At 43.5% G+C, this 20,335-nt stretch overlaps 1 protein-coding gene across 4 annotated transcripts; it reads left to right on the forward strand.

Moving 5' to 3' along the window:
• The first annotated feature begins 592 nt into the window (after positions 1–592).
• On the forward strand, positions 593–20,122 carry CIPC (CLOCK interacting pacemaker). 4 transcript variants are annotated; one of them, XM_055361060.2, is made up of 5 exons: positions 978–1,190; positions 2,713–2,837; positions 8,473–8,660; positions 12,651–12,820; positions 16,265–20,122. In XM_055361060.2, exons 3-5 carry the CDS (start codon positions 8,525–8,527, stop codon positions 17,156–17,158), a joined length of 1,200 nt encoding a protein of 399 aa, XP_055217035.1. In that variant the 5' UTR covers positions 978–1,190; positions 2,713–2,837; positions 8,473–8,524; the 3' UTR covers positions 17,159–20,122. The 4 variants fall into 4 exon arrangements, with proteins under 4 accessions (XP_004055538.1, XP_055217035.1, XP_004055541.1 ...); XM_004055493.5 differs by having other exon boundaries at positions 1,024–1,190; positions 2,713–2,790; XM_004055490.4 differs by lacking the exon at positions 2,713–2,837 and having other exon boundaries at positions 593–1,190.
• The last annotated feature ends 213 nt before the right edge of the window (positions 20,123–20,335 follow it).

Genomic DNA, 20,335 nt, shown 5'->3' on the forward strand with positions numbered 1-20,335 from the left:
ACTTACAAAGGCCTGGATGACCAGTATAAAACAATTCCCCACTATCTAAATCAGCACTGTCCAATATAACTTTCTGCGATGCTGGGAATGGGCTATATGTAATCTGCACTGTCCAATAAAGAGGTCACTGAGCTCTTGAAATGTGGCTAGTACAACTGAGAAACTTATCCAGTCGTTAGTGACCATCTTATTGGACAGCTCAGCTTTTGAATCTGCCTCGACCCGTCAACTCTTTAAACTCGCCCATGTCCTCTTTTTCACTAGCGAAATAATTCTTTTTCTAAGTAACCTTCACTGATTCAAGGCATCAGAACGTCAACTGATCCCAAGCCCTTTTTTTCTTTAGCTGTTACACACGTGTGTTCACCGTGAACCTTCACCAGAAACAGCATCCATGTAAAACCCATAGCACATGACAAAGTCAGTCAAACATCAAAGGTCATGAAATCATCTACTTAAAATAACTCATCGCGCCTCGACCTCGTGAAGCACGGTCTCGAGGGTGGACGGGAACAAAAAACAAACAGGGCGACAGGCGTAGAGAAAATGCGAGGAGCACGCGGGGAGGTCTGGCGCCCGTCACGGCGACTCCAGGCTGAGGCGGCCCGCACGCCCGCTCTCCCACGCCGGGCACTGTCGCTCCCGGCACGCGCACAGGCCAGACACGACTCGCCCCGGCCCCCACCCCCAACGGCGGCACGCACCAAGACAGTGCGAGAGTCGCTCCTCTCGCTGTATCGACTCCAAGCCGGCCCCACCCCCGACTCCTCTGAACCCCGCCTGGAAACCGTGCCCAAGCAGCTCATTGCTCAAGGCCCCCGTACAAAATGGCGGCGGGGCCTGAGGAACCAACCATAGAGACGCCCGCCGGCCGCGGACAGAGCGTAGGCCTCTGAGCGCTGGCCCCGCCCCGCGCCGGCCTGGTCTTCCGGCGGGGGCGGGGAAAGGGCGCATCTCCAAGGGCCCTTCTAGGAGAACAGCGTGCGGTCTCCATGGTGCCGGGTCATCCGAGTCGGGTCACGTGGCTGGCGAAAGCCGTCGCGGAGGCGTGGGGAGGAGAAATGGGCGGGAGGCTGTGGGGATAGCGAGACACCCAGCGACGACGAGGTTGTCATGGTGCCGCGGGGCCGTGCTCGCGCATGCGCCACCTGACCCACAGGCCGGTCGTGGAGCTGCGACCCCGGCCCTAGGTGAGAAAGGGAGGGCTCGGTCCGGGAGGAGGGGAGCAGGGATGACGGCGGGAGAGGGATTGGGCGAGGAGCGTGGGGAAAGGAGGTGGAAGTAGGGGAGAGAGGAAGAGGAGCGAGTAGGCAAGAGGGGCAAACTGGGACTTTCGGAGGACGGAGGGCCAAATGGTGGGAGCAGGGCTTTGGTTTGCTGTGAGGGGCGTGGGAGAGGGAATCGCGGGTGAGGAGGGGGCTGCGTGTGGGGAGGAGGCTTGTGTGAGGGGCAGGTGGGCCCTGGTCTAGCCCTGGGCGCAACCGCCAGCCGGCTGGGCGGGGAGAGAGCTTGGAGTCCAGCCCGGCTGGGAGCTGAGGGCCAGGCAATGGGCAGGTGAGTGGGCGCCAGAACTAGTAACTGGGCGAGGGTCCTGGGCTTCCGGTTTGAGGTCGGGGGTGGTACCCTGTTCTGGCTCCAGGGCACAGGTGTGCCGCCTTTTCCAGAGACCTGCCGTTACCCACGTTGCTGGTTGTTTCCCCTGAGTGGCCAGCTTGCCAGGCTTGGTGTCGGGGGTAGTGTTTCTGGGGAGAAGGTGGGCAGTGCCAAGTAAGGAGTTAAGTGGTTAGTGGGTGGGTTCGGGGGAGCTCTGATCCCGGCCCAGGTCACAGGCTGGAGCCAGGCTCCCTGTTATTGCTCAAGTCCTGGCAGTATGCATTGCCTGGGCGTTTGCCCTGGAAGGCTGGTGGTATGCCAGTCACAGCACAGTACTAGGGTCTGCCCAGTTTTGCCCTGCTGAGCTGGCAGGCTGGTGGATGCCTGGAGGGTGCACATGCTGCCTGGCACAGATGCAACGTGGGCTGGTGCGAATGGGTAGGTGGGCACTGTTACTGTGAACTAATTGCAGCAGGGGATCGGAGAAAGTTCTCTAAGCTCATCTCCCCTTTGAAAGGTGAAAATAGAGCCAAACTGGTCTAAAACATAGGAAATTATATGGAATTGGGGTTCAGGATCTTTGACACGAATTTTCAGCCAAGTTGGAGAAATGGAATGAATGTGGAAGGGAAGATGAATATTAGACATTTAGGTAGACAGGGTTTTTCCACTGTTAAGATACCCAGACATTCTCCCAGAATGGTATCCCTGAATATGCAGGCCAAAAGAAAATGACTTCGGAGAAAACCTAGTAATGTATTTATAATTCTAACGGGGATTACTCAAGGTTTTCTTTCTGTGACCTTATCACTTTATTGTATTTAAGCCTCTGGTTGGGCTTTTACCTCACACTTCTGTCCAGGCACACATGTTATACACGTGACACATTTTAAAGGGAACTTGAGCTTCCAGGAATGTTGCCAAGTGTCTATAAAAGGAGAGATCTGAAAGCAGCATTTCAGATCCTTTTCTTGTAACCCTGGATCTCCTTTTTAATCATAAGGACAAATCTTCACAAAGATTGTTTGTGGATTAGATCAACCTTTAATTTGGATGGTGGATTTGTCCCTGACGTTTCAACTTAGAATAAGGGGTAGATCAAATATCTGTTTCCTGCAGGGGACCAGACGTGGAGGTTAGATCTTAAGGTGACCGTGGTGTTTGGAAATGCAGAATCTTGACCTTCAAGCTGTTCAGGTATTTCTGTGACTGCTAAGCTACTAGAGCTGTCAGAGACTCAGCAGGTCAGAGATTTGTTGGAATTTATTACTCTATTGAATGCCTCATGTTAATTGTTGGGGGCTGAGGTTGCAAAGATGAAAAAAACAACTCGAGGTTGAGGAGACAAATAATTAGACTAATGTCAGAAGTGCAAAAAGAGTAGTAAGAGCTAAATGCTTTGGAGCACTTGCTAGGATTTTGAATTTTGTCCCCTTATATAAACTTATATATTTATTGATTCACTTTATTTCTTTTATTTCTTTTTTTTTTTTTTTTTGAGACGGAGTCTCACTGTGTCACCCAGGCTGGAGTGCAGAGGCACAATTTCGGCTTACTACAATCTCTGCCTCCCAGGTTCAAGCTATTCTCGTGCCTCAGCCTCTTGAGAAGCTGGGATTACAGGCACACATCCCCAAGCCCAGCTAATTTTTGTGTTTTTAGTAGAGACAGGGTTTCACCATATTGGCCAGGCTGGTCTCCAACTCCTGACCTCAGGTGATCTGCCCGCCTGTGCCTCAAAGTGCTGCTGGGATTATAGACGTGAGCCACCTTGCCTGGCTCTGATTCTCTCTTTTCTTTTCTCTTTTTTTTTTTTTTTCTTTTGATGGAGTCTCACTCTTCACCCAGGCTGGAGGGCAGTGGCAACATCTCGGCTCACTGCAACTCCACATCCCAGGTTCAAGGGATTCTCCTGCCTCACCCTCCCAAGTAGCTAGGATTACAGATGTGTGCCACCACACCCAGCTAATTTTTGTATTTTTAGTAGAGACAGGGTTTCACCATGTTGGCCAGGCTGGTCTCGAACTCCTGACCTCAGGTGATCCATCCACCTCTGCCTCCCAAAGTGCTGGGATTATAGGTGTGAGCCACCACACCCGGCCTGATTCACTTTCCATTATGAGTTTTAGTGTGTACTATCCTCTCTGGGAAACTTTTGGACAATGTGTTACATATACATGCATAAGAGGCCCAATTAGGGTAAATTCTGACAGTTTTGGAGCCTAAATTAGCCCTTTTAATGCAGAGTAAGGTACATGTGTTTGTAAAGCAGCGTGAGTGATTTCCAGTCTATGCCAGGAAGCAGGAAGCAGAAAGAACACAGTGGGTAAGAGCTTAGTAATCCATTTTCAACTCCTAGTCAGTGTGAGCATGTAACTTTATTGTAAACTAATATCTAAGAGGAAAAAAATCAAGCAACTTCCCGAGGTTTTCAGACTTTGCCTTGCAAATTTTGGGGTTGAGAGCACCAGTAGTAAGTGAGGCTTTATGTGGTGCTATGTGTGAGTGGGTCCCTCAGCCACTCCCAGGAGGGCAGTGCTGCTACTCCTCCGAAAGAGTAAAGTTTGGGGAGGGATGTAGCTCTTTGTTCTACATCCCATGTGAGCCTCCCTGGCTGCAATGCTAAGGCTTTTTGCTGCTTAAGAGAACTTTACTGAAGATAGAGGCTTTCATATTTTTAATCATTTTCATATGAAAAATAGTCAATTTGCCATCCTAAAGTCGATTTTACATTCTTTATTTCCAACTGCCACCAACTCCCCAGGATCTAAATTTAGCATCTGTTCTCTTTTTAACTTACCTCTGTGATATCTTTCCTCACCTACCATAAGGGTCATAGTTGACCCTCCCATAACAAAAGACAGGTTAACAAGAGAAAAACATAACAGTTTTATTTAATCAAAGTTTTTTTTATGACACAGGAGTCTTCAGAATTGAAGCCTCCCAAACTCAGGGAAAACTGTCTATTTTTATGGTTAGGTTTGATGAAGAATGGACGGCTGTGTAGAAATATGATTGGACAAAAAGGGTATGATCTGGCTGGGCATGGTGGCTTATGCCTGTAATCCCAGCACTTTGGGAGGCTGAGATGGGAGGATTGCTTGAGTCCAGGAGGTTGAGACCAGCCTGGGCAACATAGCAAGACCCAGTCTCTACAAAAAATTTAAAAATTAGCTGGGTGTGGTGGTATGCGCCTGGAGTCCCAGCTACTCAGGAGGCTAGGGCAGGAGGATCACTTTAGCCCAGGAGGTCGAGTCTGCAGTTAGCTGTGATCATGCCACTGCGCTCTAGCCTGAGCAACAGCGTGTGATCCATCTATAAATAGAAAACAAAAAAACAAAAAGAGTATGATCTAATAGTAATGGACTGAGGTGGGAAACCCAGCAAGGTCTGTCTGTCCAGAATTATTCTTGACCTCTGTGTAGCATTCCTTCCTCTCTGTTATAGGGCAGGACCCATTCTGGAATGAGGGTTTTATGATCTGCTATCGGACAAGACAGGTCAGATAATTTCTTTATGGCCAGGAAGTCGAGGCTGCAGTGAGCCGTGTTTGTGGCCTTGCACTCCAGCCTGGGCGACAGAGCAAGACACAGTCTCAGAAAAAAACAAAAAGCAACAACAAAGTACTCATTATGCTAAAGTGCCATACTTGGGAGTATTGTTTTCTGAGCCTCAAAAACCGATTGTCAGTGTTTCAGTATTTTGACTCCATGATCAATTATCTCTTATCCTACAAATTCTCAATAAGCCAGAATAAATTCCTGTGTATTTTCTGTAGCTCCATTGACTACACTCTAATAATAATAGCAAGACCTTTTTCATTGTTTTGCCGCAAGGATTGTAGAAGACTAAATTGGGATGCATTATCTAAAGTACCTGTAAAATAATCCATGTTTAGTAAGATAATGTGAAACTTCAAGAACCTAAGAACCTAAGTAAGGTTCTTAATTAGTTGCAACTAACATGAGCTACCCTCCTAATCTAAATCAACAGCCTGGTCCGACATGAATTAGTTTGAATGCCCATCCACAAGCCTCATCTACTTCCATTTTGGAGATGGCTTCTATTCACTTTTGGACAGTATTATTTTAGGAAAATTATACTATGCACATTTGTTGAATTTCATACAAAAGGATCCGATTTAATTAGAGATATAGTTTTACACTTTAGTCTACTTTTTAAGCTGGGCCGTCCATGCTGTCAAATTTCATAGCTGTCAGATAGACATTGCTTTTGCATAGTTCTCTGCAAGTTGTGACAGTGCCACTGTTTATCTTTTATGCACATAGGATTAAACGTGTGACCTGTGGAAGAGTGCTTGATTTGATGTCAGTTGAATGAGGAAGCCAGTCCCCTTAAATGAGTTAGATACGGGGCAAAATGATTTTTACTTGGAATTGTGTTTAAAATTCATTCTCATTCAGTCCAGTTTGTGTTCCCTTTAGTCTGCTCCTACAGTATGCAAAAGTATGAGCAAGAGGGTTGCTTATAAGCATCCTTGTCTTCTATTTAATTTTATTTTGAACTGCTTCTAGGGTAGTTAATGTTCTTCACTAGATCTTATATTAGCAGGAATGTCCAGACTTGGCACTCCAGGGTATTCCAGATACAGTGGTATTTGGCAGGGGGCTTGTGTTTTTCTTCACTCAAAGAACAACAGGATAGAGTCAGGAGTGCATCGTGAATTAAAACATCACAAGGCTTTGCTTGCATCTTCCCAGTTTCATTATTGTCGTGTTCCCTGTTGGCCTGTTCTCCTTATCCCAGCGGTATTCCTTGTGTTATTATCATGCTGGCCTTACAGTTGCCATTCCTTGGTGACTCAAATGGCCACGTTAAAATATCTGGAATGTTCTTATCCTCAGCCAGCAATTTGAAGGGCCGATTGGTCTTATTATTGGCACTGTTGATCTAGGTCTGGATCTGCTGTGGACTAGCTGTTTATCCCTGGAGCAAATATAGGCCTCTCTCCTGGGCTTCAGTCTTACATGTGACTGCCTACCCAGGATCTCCACTTAGATGACCCACAGTAACTTCAGTCTCTACATGACCAAATCTACATGACCATGCCACCCTGCCCCACCCACCCAACTCCCTTCTGTGCACTTCTTGGGCTCCCTAGCTGAGAAAGTGGTACCACCATCTTCCCCCTACCCAGTCCCATCAGGTGGGCCTCCATGTTTTTCTTCTTCCCATCTCTACTGCCACCACCTTAATTCACCTGGACTGTCACGGTAGCAACTAAATGATCTCAATGCCACTCCTGCCCTTCTCCACTTTAGCCTCAGTTCAGCATCCAGAATGCTTTTAAAATGCAAAGCTGGTGTACACTTGTAATCCCAGCACTTTGGGATGCCAAGCCAAGGCCCAGAGCCAAGCCCGTGGTGGAAGGATTGTTTGAGCCTAAGAGTTCACGACCAGCTGAGGCAACAAAGTGAGATCCTGTCTCTACAAAAAACAAAAAATTAGCCAGGTGTGGTGCTACATGCCTGTTGTCCCAGCTACTCCATAGGCTGAGGGGAGGATCGCTTCCATCTGGGCAGTTGAGGCTGCAGCGAGCCATGCTCACGCCACTGCACTGCAGCCTGGGTGACAGAGTGAGACACTGTCTCAAAAAATAAGATAAATAAATGCACATCTGATCATGTCACACTTCTGGTTAAAATTCTTCCCTGGCTTCCCATTGCTTTTAAGTTAATATCTAAAATCCTTCCAACATGGATTCCAAGGTGTTGCCTGTCTATTCCCTGACTACCAGTCTGGCATCAGTGCATGGCATTGTACCCTTCTACACTGTGCTCTGGCCTCCCTGGCCTTTCGGTTCTTTGCTTGTGCCAAGCCCCTTGCTCCCTTAGGGCCTTCACACTGCCTGGAACATGCCTTTCGCCTAATTCCTACTAATTCCCAATCCTCCAGATCCCAGCTACGGTGCACTTCCTCAGTCCCCCAGACTGTTAGCCTCTCCCATTTATAGCTCTTATCAAAATGGTCGCTAGTTGAGTGATTACTTGATTAATGACTGTCTCTGTCTAGATCATAAGCTACAAGAAGGAAGCGACAGATGCCTATTCTGTTCATTCTATATCCCCAGTCCTTGCACAATGCCTGATTTACAATGGCATTTGATAAATATTTTTAAATGATTGAATGTAACTTATCTGAGCCTCAGTTTCCTCCCCTGTAAAGTGAGATGGCAACTGAAGATGACATTGTGAGGCTCAAGTGAGATAACGCTAATAGCAACGCATATTATAAGCTCTTTATTATATATGATTTTATTTGCCCATAAAAGTGTTTTTTAAGCCTAAAAGTAGCATGCATGTATAGGGAGTTGTTTTTGCTCTCTGTTCAATACCTCAGCCAAAGGATTTAGAGGTTAATTTGAGAAACGCAACATTGTGGGAGGTGGCAGTAGGTCATGAGCCTGCAAATGTACACGAGGAAAACAAGCCTTGTGGTGTCTCTTTTCTCCTCTCCCCTTTCCCCTCTCCCCCTCCTTCTGCCCTCTCTCTTCTCCCGTCTTCCTTTTCCCTTCTCTTCACTCCCCTGTCCCCTCTCCCCTCTGGTGAGTTCATTTCGTTACCCATTAGAAAAAGCCTAATCAAATGTGCCTTTGTTAGCACTTTACAAAGCGTATGCTGAATGTGGTTTGTGTGCCTTGAATTTGTAATGGAATTAGAGGGCAGCCAGAGGACTGTGAATCTCTTTATGGGTGGAAACCATTCTGTTCAGTAAACTTAAAGCTTTTGTCAGTTGAAACCTGAGAAAATAAAGCTAAAGTGGGTGAGGCCAGTGTTCTTTGCCCATACTTTATTCACTGTTTGGATCACCTGTTTCAGCTCTCCAGGCAGTGACTTCTTATATAATTGTTTTTCATAGGGCAGTCCAGATGAAAAGAGTACCAATGAATCTGCCTCCAGCTGAATAAACCATGGAGAGGAAAAACCCATCCAGAGAGAGCCCCAGAAGACTCTCTGCCAAAGTAGGCAAAGGCACAGAGATGAAGAAAGTGGCTCGTCAGCTTGGGATGGCTGCTGCTGAGTCAGACAAGGACTCTGGCTTTTCAGGTTAAAAATATCTTATCCTTCCTCTGTTTTGTGAGTGAATGCTTTGCCTGAAAAATTTCCTCCCCAAAACTCATTTATGTGATAAGGATGGGATGCTTTCACACACAGGATAAATACTTACCTGCTTTAAAATGGTAATTCTGATGCCATATGTCAGGGTACCCATCAAAGTCACCACAGGGTTAGTTCTGAAAGAATTATTTAACATCTTTTTTCAACTTAGACTCTGAATCTTACACTTCCAACTATTGCAATTGGTCACTGGAAAAAAATATTTAAATACTCATAATTCTGTTGTTTTACTTCCTTTTTCACAGGAATTATTACATTGTAGGGGAAAAATTGCTACTGCATGTAGTTGCCATGTAACAAATTGGAAGACTGCCAGTTAAATAAAAGTAATACTGTATATAATTTGTAAGGTAACTTTTTCATTGAGAAAGTAGTTTTGCTGTGTTTAGAAATGTACGCCTCCAACAACCCCTCCCCCCAGTCTCTATGCATTTTGTATTTGGACTGTGAGCCACCTGGCCTAGCTCTAAACTTGAGTATCTATTAGAGATAAGAAAATAGAACAGTTTTCCTTACAAGTTTTTCTTAAACCTTACCCAAAAGGGCTAGCTGCATATATATTGAATCATTCAATTTTGTGCTGGGCTCTTTTTTTATTTCCCGCTCTGAGGGTAGTGGCTTGAATATGGCACTAGTGTGATTTTTGGCGCGGGGATGCAGAGGGGTGATGCTGAGGGATTCTGGTCAAGTCAACATCCTGAGAGTAGAACCCTCTCAAGGAGAAGATTTATATTATCCAGACTCACAAAGACAAATCAATCAATTTTGATTTATTAACTTATAGTGAGAAATGCAGCTGTTAGGAAAACTAGAACTCTCTTGTCTTTAGATTGGCATATTTTCTCCCTGTAGGCATGCTGCTTGAAAAGGCAAATTATAAATAGACTGTTGCTCAAAGAGGAACAGAGCGCCAACCAAGGGATTAGATTAAAAGGAATTAGTTGCCCTGCCCAGGGCCAGGACAGTCCAGGGAAGGGTGGGCCAACCTTCCCTTTGGATTTTTCTTCTCTCTCTCAGCATTGCTTCCTAAGCCTGCCTCATCATAAGGCTCACCTGAGGCATTTGTTAAAAATATTGATCACCAGATTTCCCTCCTGGAGACTCTTTCAAGGGTCTGGACAGGGCCTGGAATGTGGGTTCTTTTAAAAAACAAGTGTTTCTTTTGTATGATCAGACAGGTTTGGGAAACATTGGAGGCCTAGTGCCTCTTTTTTTCTTTTAATATCATGTTTGCTTTTTGTTTATGTTTCATTTCATGAATACATGCTCATTGTAAAAGCTTGGACAGGTAGGAAAGCATGAAGAAGAAAAACATTATCCATAATCTTACCATCTATTATTTCCAGTACTGTTGACATTTTGACACTTCTAACAACTTCAACTTTGTCAGGCCAGTTGTTTTAAGAATATTGTACTACTCAGATATAAGGTGGTATTAAAATAATCAAACTCATTATGCGCCAGAAAGTAGCCCCAGTGAATGCCACTGGAATGCTTCGAGCCACTCTTGGGCCAGGTGCCAGTGATTTCCTCACTGCCTGAGTTATTCCAGTTACCTTGGAGTAGGATGAAATTTGCAAAATCAAGACAATTTTTCCCATTTTAATTACCACATTTGTAGTTCAAAAAATTTCAAATCTATACAAAAGCAAATGAATACCCCATATATCTATCTTTTTGCCATATATGCTTTCTCTCTCTCTCTCTCTCTTTACACACACACACACACACACACACACTCTCTCTCTCTGAATTATTTGAAAGTAAATTGCAAACACTTGACATTTTACCCCATATAGCTTCAGTACAGATTTCCTAAAAACAAGTACATTCTTCTATGTAGTTATAATATCATTATCATACCTAAGAAATTTAACACTGATGCTTATCATTAGCTACACTCCATATTCAGATTTTCCCCCATTGTCCCAATAATGTCCTTTATAGCTGTTTGTCTTTTTGTCTGTTTTGGATCCAGAATCCAACTGAAGATTGAGCATTGCATTTAGTTGTCCTGTCCTTTAGTCTGGTTTAGTTTATAACCACTCCCCTGTCTTTTCTTTCCTTTTTTTCTTTCTTCTTTCTTTATGACATTGACATCTTTGAATGAGTCAGGCCTGTTGCTTTGTAGAATGTCTCACACTCTGGATTTTCTGGTAGTGTCCCCATTATTAGGGTCAGGATTAGCATCTTGACCAGAATACTATGTTGTTGATGTTGTATCCTTCCCATTGCAACACATTTGGAGACTCGTAAGTTAGTCTTACTCTTGGTGATGCTCTGGTTGGTTGATCACTTGGCTAAGATAGTGTGTACAGATTTCTTTACCATTAAAGTACCCTTTTCTCTTTGTAATTAATAAGTAATTTATGGGATAATACTTTATAATTGTGTGACTATCCTATTCCCCAACAAACTGTTTACCAGAGTTAGCATCCATTGATGATCTTTGCCTGAATCATCTGGCAACCTGAACCACCTGAATCAAATTGGTGGTTTAAAAGTGGTGATCTTGGCCGGGCGCGTTGCCTCACACCTGTAATCTCAGTACTTTGGGAGGCCGAGGCAGGTGGATTACCTGAGGTCAGGAGTTCGAGACCAGCCTGACCAACATGGAGAAACCCTGTCTTTAATAAAAATACAAAATTAGCCGGGCGTGATGGTGCATTCCTGTAATCCCAGCTGCTCGGGAGGCTGAGGCAGGAGAATCGCTTGAACCCGGGAGGCAGAGGTTGTGGTGAGCCAAGATCATGCCATTGCACTACAGCCTGGGCAACAAGAGTGAAACTCTGTCTCAAAAAAAAAAAAAAAAGGGGTGATCTTCTAATTTTACCATTCTTTGAACGTCATTAGCTGACATTCTTCTGTAAAAAGTGCTTTCCCTCCTCCCTCTTCTTTTGAGTATCACTAATGTATTCATGGAATTCTTTTGTAATTCAGTTTGTCAATCTGTTAAAATCATCATTTCTGATACTCAAATTGTCTCAAATTTGACCAGCGGGAGTCCCCTCAAGATAGCTCTTGTGTCTCCTTGACATGTCTCTGTTAGTGTTTGAGCACTTCTTTGCTTTCTGGGACAACAAGCTGTCCAGGCTCATCTCGTATATTCCCTGTCAAAGTCTTGGAATCAGCTGTTTCTCCAAGGAGCCCTCATTTCCTTTATGTGCAGAATGGCATTTAGAAACCAAGATCTGGGCACTCAATATGTACATTGCTTCTGGGCTCATTTGTTTTCAGTCTAATGGTTCTTAACTAGAGGTGTACATTTGGATTACTTGTGTTTTGTGAAATACACCTACCATGGAACCAGGTAAATCACTTCAGTAGATCAAGGGAAGGATCCCAACATTTATAGTTTTTTAAAAGTGTCACTGGAGATTCTAAATCATATTTCCATTGATGTATATCCTTCCAGTCATACAGTCTTCCTTAAGCTGGAGAAAATGCAATTGTTTTGAGGTTTACAGATTGGTTTTGTTTTTTTAATTGTAATTACATCTTGTGGTACCCAGAGCCTCTGAAGGTCTTAATCCTACCTTGGGCCATACTCGTCTCCTTTCTCAACAGATTCTCGAAAGTAATAAACTAACTTTGAAGCCTTGAACTCATTTCTCCTGTAGACTGATGATGATTACTTTCATGTGAGCCCTAATTGAGGCAGGTTTTTGTCTGTAAGAGAGTTAGAAAGGAAGTCAAACTCGTCCTAGGGCAATAATTCTTAATCTTTGGTGGAGGAGGGATTAATTATAGATCCCATTGAAAAGCCAATGAAAGCTAAAAGCCTCCTTCTCAATAAAATTCACAAAAACACATCACAAGTGTTGCATTCAATTTCAAGAGGTCTGTAGCTCCTTAGGAGCCTGGTTAAGAGCCCCTAGTCTAGAGCCTAAGTGAGTTGACCATTCTTCTGCCCACCAGATGGGAGCTCGGAATGTCTGAGTTCCGCAGAGCAGATGGAGTCCGAGGACATGCTGAGCGCCTTAGGCTGGAGCAGAGAAGACAGGCCGAGGCAGAACTCCAAAACTGCAAAGAATGCCTTCCCTACCCTGTCTCCCATGGTCGTCATGAAGAATGTGCTTGTAAAACAGGTGAGGAGGACTAATATCACCTAAAGTCTTTGCAAATAAAAATCTCTTAGCTTCCGTGTATAAAGGAAGAGATTTATATTCTCTGCCAAAGAGAGATTTTAGAACAGACCATTAGAACCACACCAATGTGTACTTTCTGTCCTGGGGAGCGGATGTTATCTTTCAAGTGTGACACTGTTTTAAAAAGGAATATAAGAATCATGACATGCGTTCTCATTTTTGAGACAGTTAGGTTGTTTTATTTCTGTATTCGTAGTTTGTCCAAAGAGACCCTGAGATGTATATAAAGGAACCAAGCAGAAATGGCATCACTTCAGTGGTGCATTCTAACATATGGCAGAGTTTAGGGTAGAAACAAAAGATGCTCTTTTTAATATGAATTGCCCTGGGAATTTAGGAATGTAGAATGCATTTATCTCAGAAGTAGAGGCAATTTCCCTGTTTCTTATGTCATATACTGAGCATTTTCTTAGTAGTCAGCCAGAGCCTGTCATTAGTGACGAAGCTGCTCCTGGTTCAAGTATGGGGATACCAGCAGAATCCACACAGTGTTGTGGAGTGGAAACACATCCTGTTTGGGGCTTTATTACATAACTATGTTTATTATATGATTATTGTTTAGATATGAAAGAAAAGATTTAGATGAAAATCTAAGTTAAGCTCTAGTGTTTGAAACTGAGAACTTGATCATATGAACTTGGTTAAGTTAGAATAGAGAAGTCTGAGAATAGAAAAGATTGATTTCAGCCAAAGAAATTTAATCTTACCGTACTTTCCTCTGAAAATATATCAGTTTTCATATGGGTCCATTGATGAGGCTACTTGAAGATAGTGAAATTTTTAAATCTGGCTTGAGTAGTTGACTTTTCCCCCCTTAGGGTAAAAGGTGAGAACATGGCTTTAACCTGACAGGAAATCTTAATGTCTTAGCTATTACCTAGTTGTATATGAGGAACACAAACTGATTTTCAACAAGGCAGACTGGTGAGTTCTGAAAAGGAATTTGAAGATTTTTGCTTGGTAAATCACATCTCAGCTGGAAGCATGGCTCTCCTTATTGAAAGGAAAAGAAAGAATAGAGACAGGAAATGGAGCCCATGTGAGATTGCTCCGGCCCCACCAGTGCTGCCAGTGCTTCTCCTGGGCTTCCTTTCTCCCAGTTCTTTTTCTCCCTGCCTTCCTCTCTGGCTTCCTTGTCCCTTTCTTGTGTCTGTGTTTATATCCCTTCTTTGTTGTAGGCTAGGCTGGCAGCTCCAGAAGGCTGAGAACAGCCCACACACACAGTTACGGAGTGAGTAGGCTTTTCCAGCAGAGCCACATTCTTCAAGACAAAGACCCGCCAGAAAAGCTGCTGGGCCTGATCAGGAGCTAAGAGACTTGGGGACAAGCTGACCTAAGGGAGTAGTCTAGGAGTTTTGTTTCGTTTTTTAAAAACATACTAGAATCTAGCGTATTCTAAAATTAAAATAATTATACACATTTAAAACTCTCTGCGTGTTGTGTAATGTCTTGATTATGGCTGCTTGGTTTTAGATATTTTTCTTTTGAGAGTCTGATTCCACCTCTGTCATTAGACAGTGTGATCTTGTACATAATTAACCACAATGGATATCAGTTTCTTCATCTTTAATATGAAGGGTTTATGTGAAATGATTCTGAGATCCTGTCCAAGTCTAAAATTTTGTTCTGTATTCCCTCAGGTGATTTCGACATGAATAATACAATTTGTAAAATCTAATAATTGGAACAAGTCAGCTAAGTATCTGTTAGGAGAGTGGGCATAACAGTAGCATTAGGAAGTACAGTCCAGTAAAATCATGGGAAAACAATGCATTAGATATTTTCCAGATCGATTTGCCTTGTAGGTCATCCCTAGAGAGGGCATGAAGTTTTGCTTCTGACTGAGCTGGAACAGGCTGATCTCTACTTCAAAAGACCTCTTGATTTTGGGTCTCCTATGACAAGGAAATATGGTTTCTGGCCCTAGCATTGCTTGCCTTAGTATATCCCGGAGTATATTTGAACATCAAGAGGACTCTAGATCGTTCCAGCCTTTGCATGGGAAATGAACCGGCCTAAAGTTCCTAACCCTGCATCCAAGAAACTGAAATGTGTGCAAAATGGTGCGCGCATGTACATGTATGGGAAGACAGTTCGTAATGTTCTTCAGATAAATCAGATGACCCCACCTGACCCCACTGATGATGTGAAACTCTGTCAGGCTTGCCCTCTGCCTGGCTTTATCTATACTCAGATTTTGGGGACCAGGTTGGAACTGGATTGGCTTTCAAACATTGGAGACAAGTAGCCATGTCCTTCTTTATTAGATTTCGTCTGAATCAGTACTTTAATTAAAAAATAATGTATAATTGAGGAGTAATAAACAAAGGCAGTATAGCAGAATGGCTCAGATGGGTTTTAGAGTCAGACAGAGGATGGAATCCTAACTGCATCACTTAGTAACTTGATGACTTAAAACAAGTTTTTTCGACTTTCTAAGCCTCAGTTTCCTGTTTATGAAGGGAAATGGTAACTGCCTCATGAGGTTGTTAAATAGATTAACTCATGTAAAACATTACACATAGTGGTAACCTACAATCAGCACCAATACATGGTAGCTGTTATTATTTTGAATGGTTTTATGATTGTTGGATGTCACTGCCTTAAAAACAGGAACCCGTAGACTCCTGACAATATGGGTTTTTTTCTATTCTTTCTGTTTTTTTTGTTGTTGTTGTTGTTGTTTTTGAAACCAAGTCTTGCTCTGTCACTCAGGCTGGAGTGCAGTGGCGCAATCTCAGCTTACTGCAACCTCCACCTCCCAGGTTCAAGCGATTCTCCTGCCTCAGCCTCCCAAGTAGCTGGGACTACAGGCGCACACCACCAAGCCCAGCTAATTTTTCGTATTTTTTAGTAGAGACGGGGTTTCACACGTTGGCCAGGCTGGTCTTGAACTCCTGACCTCAGGTGATCCGCCTCCCTCAGCCTCCCAAAATACTGGGATTACAGGCATGAGCCATCACACCTGGCCCAATATGTTACTTTTTAATCAAAAGTTATTTTCAGGTAAAAGAGGTTCCAGGTGTAACTAAATGAAGATACACTTTGGTGTAAAGTCACATTTTAACTTACACCAGGAAATCCATATTTTTGTTGTTTCAGTTGTGACCTTAGCTATGTCATTACTTTACCTACCCATTTATTTTTCTGAGTGATAGCACTTGAATAAAAATAGGTATTTCCTCCAGTTTTCCCTTAGAAAAAGTTTAAAAAGTATTTGTGATATCAGACACAAATAGATGTTCAAACCACTATGTGAGAGAAGCACTGTCCTTGAAATTGTTCTAAGCATTTGAGTATCCACTTGCCCCTTTGACAGAAGCTTCACTCCTCTATCCTTTCAGCAGTAATGAGTAGTGTGCTGCTCTCCTCCTTTGTCTTCAGGGCAGCAGCTCATCCCAGCTCCAGTCGTGGACTGTCCAGCCCTCCTTTGAAGTGATCTCAGCACAGCCACAGCTCTTATTCCTTCATCCACCTGTACCATCTCCTGTCAGTCCATGTCACACTGGTGAGAAAAAGTCCGACTCCAGGAACTACTTGCCCATTCTGAATTCTTACACCAAAATAGCCCCACATCCAGGCAAAAGGGGCCTTTCCCTTGGCCCAGAAGAAAAAGGAACAAGTGGAGTGCAGAAGAAAATCTGTACTGAGAGACTTGGGCCTAGCTTGTCTTCCAGTGAGCCAACCAAGGCTGGTGCTGTCCCGTCCAGTCCCTCGACGCCAGCACCACCCAGCGCCAAACTTGCCGAGGACTCAGCTCTGCAGGGTGTGCCCTCTCTGGTGGCAGGTGGAAGTCCACAGACTCTTCAGCCGGTATCCAGCAGTCACGTGGCTAAAGCTCCCAGTCTGACCTTCGCTTCCCCCGCCAGTCCTGTCTGCGCATCAGACAGCACTCTCCATGGGTTAGAGAGCAACTCTCCCCTTTCACCACTGTCTGCTAATTATAGCTCACCTTTATGGGCTGCAGAGCACCTCTGCCGCAGCCCAGATATCTTTTCAGAGCAGCGGCAGAGCAAACATAGGCGCTTTCAGAATACCCTAGTAGTCCTACATAAATCTGGTTTGCTGGAGATCACTTTGAAAACCAAGGAGTTGATTCGTCAGAATCAGGCAACTCAAGTAGAACTAGACCAGCTAAAGGAGCAAACCCAGCTGTTTATAGAAGCCACCAAGAGCAGGGCCCCTCAGGCTTGGGCCAAGCTGCAGGCATCTTTAACACCTGGGTCCAGTAATACAGGCAGTAACCTAGAAGCATTCTCTGATCACCCAGACATATAGCACAGAGGCATATTTTCCTGTTACTTGAGTGGTTCTTTTAGCTCATTTGCTGTTACCTACTCCTGTTTCCCAAAACTTATGTAAGAGCTTTTCCTTCTAAACTTAAACTGTGTCATGGTTCACTTAGGAAGCCATGTGCCAATACCTGGCTGCTGTCTTAACTTGTGGTCTGGGCACAGGATACATATGTCCCCGTCCCACTGAGGACCTCAGTTTGGGAGTGCCCTTGAGCCCCTTTTCCTTAGCCTGCAGGTGCTTCAATGGATCATGGGGCAAAGCAGGAGATGATTGTGTGGGGCTCTTCCTGCTGTCACCTCCCATCATCCCACTCTCTCACCAGGATCAAGGGTACAGTAACACAAATGAGCATACAGAGCAACGCCTGTTGAGCCAGGGAGTAGGTGACACAAGGAAACCTTCATGGATCTTCCCTTGCCTGTCTTAGTCACAGAGAGAAATAAGAGGAGGTTGTTTGCATTCCACAAGGCATCGTACTAGTTGGGCGAGACCTAAAATTCCCTGGGCACAGGTTGCACCTGGGTGTGAGCACTTAATCACTCAATGCTTTGTTTTCTTAAACTTGAAAATCAAGGGAAAGAGTAGTACCATCTGACTCCTACATTTTCATTACAAGTCAGATTTTTCTTAAACTAGCAGGCAAAAACAGTACTTCCAAATTTTAAGGTATGGAATGAATGCAGTACATCTGGAATTGTAGTCGATGAATTGCTTTTTTGACTTAGAAGCTGAAGAAAATAGACATGGCCGGCATATCTCATGGTCAGGAGCTGGACAATTCTGGTAACTTAGGCTTTTTTTCTCTCTTCTTTTGAAACAGTGTAACCTGTTTTATGTCTAAAAATCTTAAGGATAGTTTCAGTGGTTCCTGGGATGTAGTATAAGTTAACTCTGCTGCCATCTTGTTTTTTTTTCCTTTATTTTGATAAGTGATTATTATGCTTGATAAACTTTGAATTAAATACAGTTGTCTTGAGGGTATGATAAGTCCACAAAAAATTGGAAAGCATCTTACCCATTTTCTTGACATCCCAAATTTTCATTTGTTCCATGTCATAGTGATGGGAAGCAGTTACAGAGCAGCGTCTTCTGTGTTTCCTTCATGTGTTAGATATTGACAACAAAGCCAGAGGTGTAATGTTGGTTATATGAAGTTCATCTCGAAATGGAGACCATGACCAGAGTTTCCAGATGATACACGTTCTTTTCAGCTTCATTAAATAGGCAACTATGTTTCTAAATAGTAAAGTTTCAAAATATTCTCTCAATTTAAAATTTCATCCTCTTGAAAATCTTTGTTCTTTACAAAATTATCTTAATAAGTTCTATATGGTGAGCTTCATCTTCCTTTTTTTTTTTTTGAGATGGAGTTTCGCTCTTGTTGCCCAGGCTGGAGTACAATGGTGGGATCTTGGCTCACTGCAACCTCCGCCTCCCGGGTTCAAGTGATTCTCCTGCCACAGCCTCCCAAGTAGCTGGGATTACAGGTGCCCGCCACCATGCCCAGCTAATTTTTGTATTTTTAGTAGAAACGGGGTTTTACCGTGTTGGCCAGGCTGGTCTCGAACTCCTGACCTCAGTTGATCCGCCTGCCTCAGCCTCCCAAAGTGCTGGGCTTACAGGCCTGAGCCACCACGCTCAGCCCAGCTTCACCCTGTCTGCAAAGAAAAGTTTTACCAAGACCAGAAGTTAAATATGACATTTCCTAGGTAGTTGTAACTCTAACATAGTTTAAAAAGTATGTGGCTTCAGATTGCCTATACTTTGTTCACAAACGTGTGATTTAGATATGACTGATTTAGAAGTGAACAACTTGGTAACATCCCTAGACTCCACTCATCAACGCAGAATTATTACCTGCTGTTTGCTTTCTGAAAGAATTTCAGAAATCAGAGCAAATGTGTCTTTAGGCAGATTCAGCTCCTTTTAATATTTTTCTCTTGGCCCACTCTCTTTGCCTCCCCTGAATCTGTGTGGTACTATAGCAGCTCTACTCTGTGCACCATGCTAGGAAGCTTCCTTTTTGGCAGAATATGTTTGGCAGCAAAGCTATAGAGACAGGTGCATTCAGAACATCCTGGGCACCAGTTATGAGTCTTACTGTGTCAAAAATCTGAAAACACTTGCTGAGAACCAAATTTATTCCATTGGAAAAACCCTCTGTGGAGCTATAAGCCTCTTGGACTCTTCTTCCTAGATTAAGGCTTGCATTTCCCTCCCTGTTTCAGTAAAAGATGATGAAAGCCACTATCAATCCTCACTGCTGAGTGGCAGGGAGAAGCAGCACCACTCTCAGCTCTTTTCTAATCTTGTAACTTAGTGCTAGAAATCTCTCCAGGCTATTACCATGGGCATTTGTTCTCTGTTGGAGCTGTAAGCAGATGAACCCAAGTAGAGAAGATAGATCTTGGAAGGAGAGATCCATTGAGTCCAGAAGCCAGATCAGCAAATGGAGGAACCTCGGAGGTGACCAGAAAGATCTCCATCGGTTGCCCAAGGCTGTAAGTAGTGATGGTTTTAGCGATGCATAACGTAATTGGCTATGAAGTACTGTGGCAGAGCTGCTGTTTTCTGAAGGTGAGAAGCCATTTTTAGCTCAGAGCAACCCTTAAGAGAACTTTTGGCAGATTTTGTTGGCATTATTGAAATATATATAGAAAAGTTGCTGATTGCAATGGTTATGGGAATGGAATTTAATGACATTTGTAATTTATTACACTCATTGGTTTTTATTGATTATAGTATTGTCTGACTTTTTATTTTCTACTATGGTTCCTTTAGCAGAAAAGTAACTTTTGTGCATATATTGAAGTGGTTTTTCAGCTATGAATTCTTTAGGGTAGAAATTTATTTAGCAAATGTGAATTCTTTTGAGAAAGTATGAAGTTTTGCAGAAATTGACTGTGAAATGTTAGAGAAAAATAAAAGTCACTTACTTGAAACCTATTTGGCCTTTTTGCTTTATAACTGCTTAAAAATACTGAGTGAACCTGGAGTAAATATTTGAACTGATTTAAATGTTAAACATAGGTACTCATGTTATTTGGGAATATTGGGATTAGACACTGAACATGTGGAAATTCATTGCTCAGATTTTCACTGGTGTGAACTTGAAATATGAGCAGCCTTATGGCAAGTGAGTAGTCCCCTGTTTTCTGG

The sequence above is a fragment of the Gorilla gorilla genome, chromosome 15 (assembly GCF_029281585.2).
Source record: "Gorilla gorilla gorilla isolate KB3781 chromosome 15, NHGRI_mGorGor1-v2.1_pri, whole genome shotgun sequence".
NCBI classification, from domain to species: domain Eukaryota; kingdom Metazoa; phylum Chordata; class Mammalia; order Primates; family Hominidae; genus Gorilla; species Gorilla gorilla.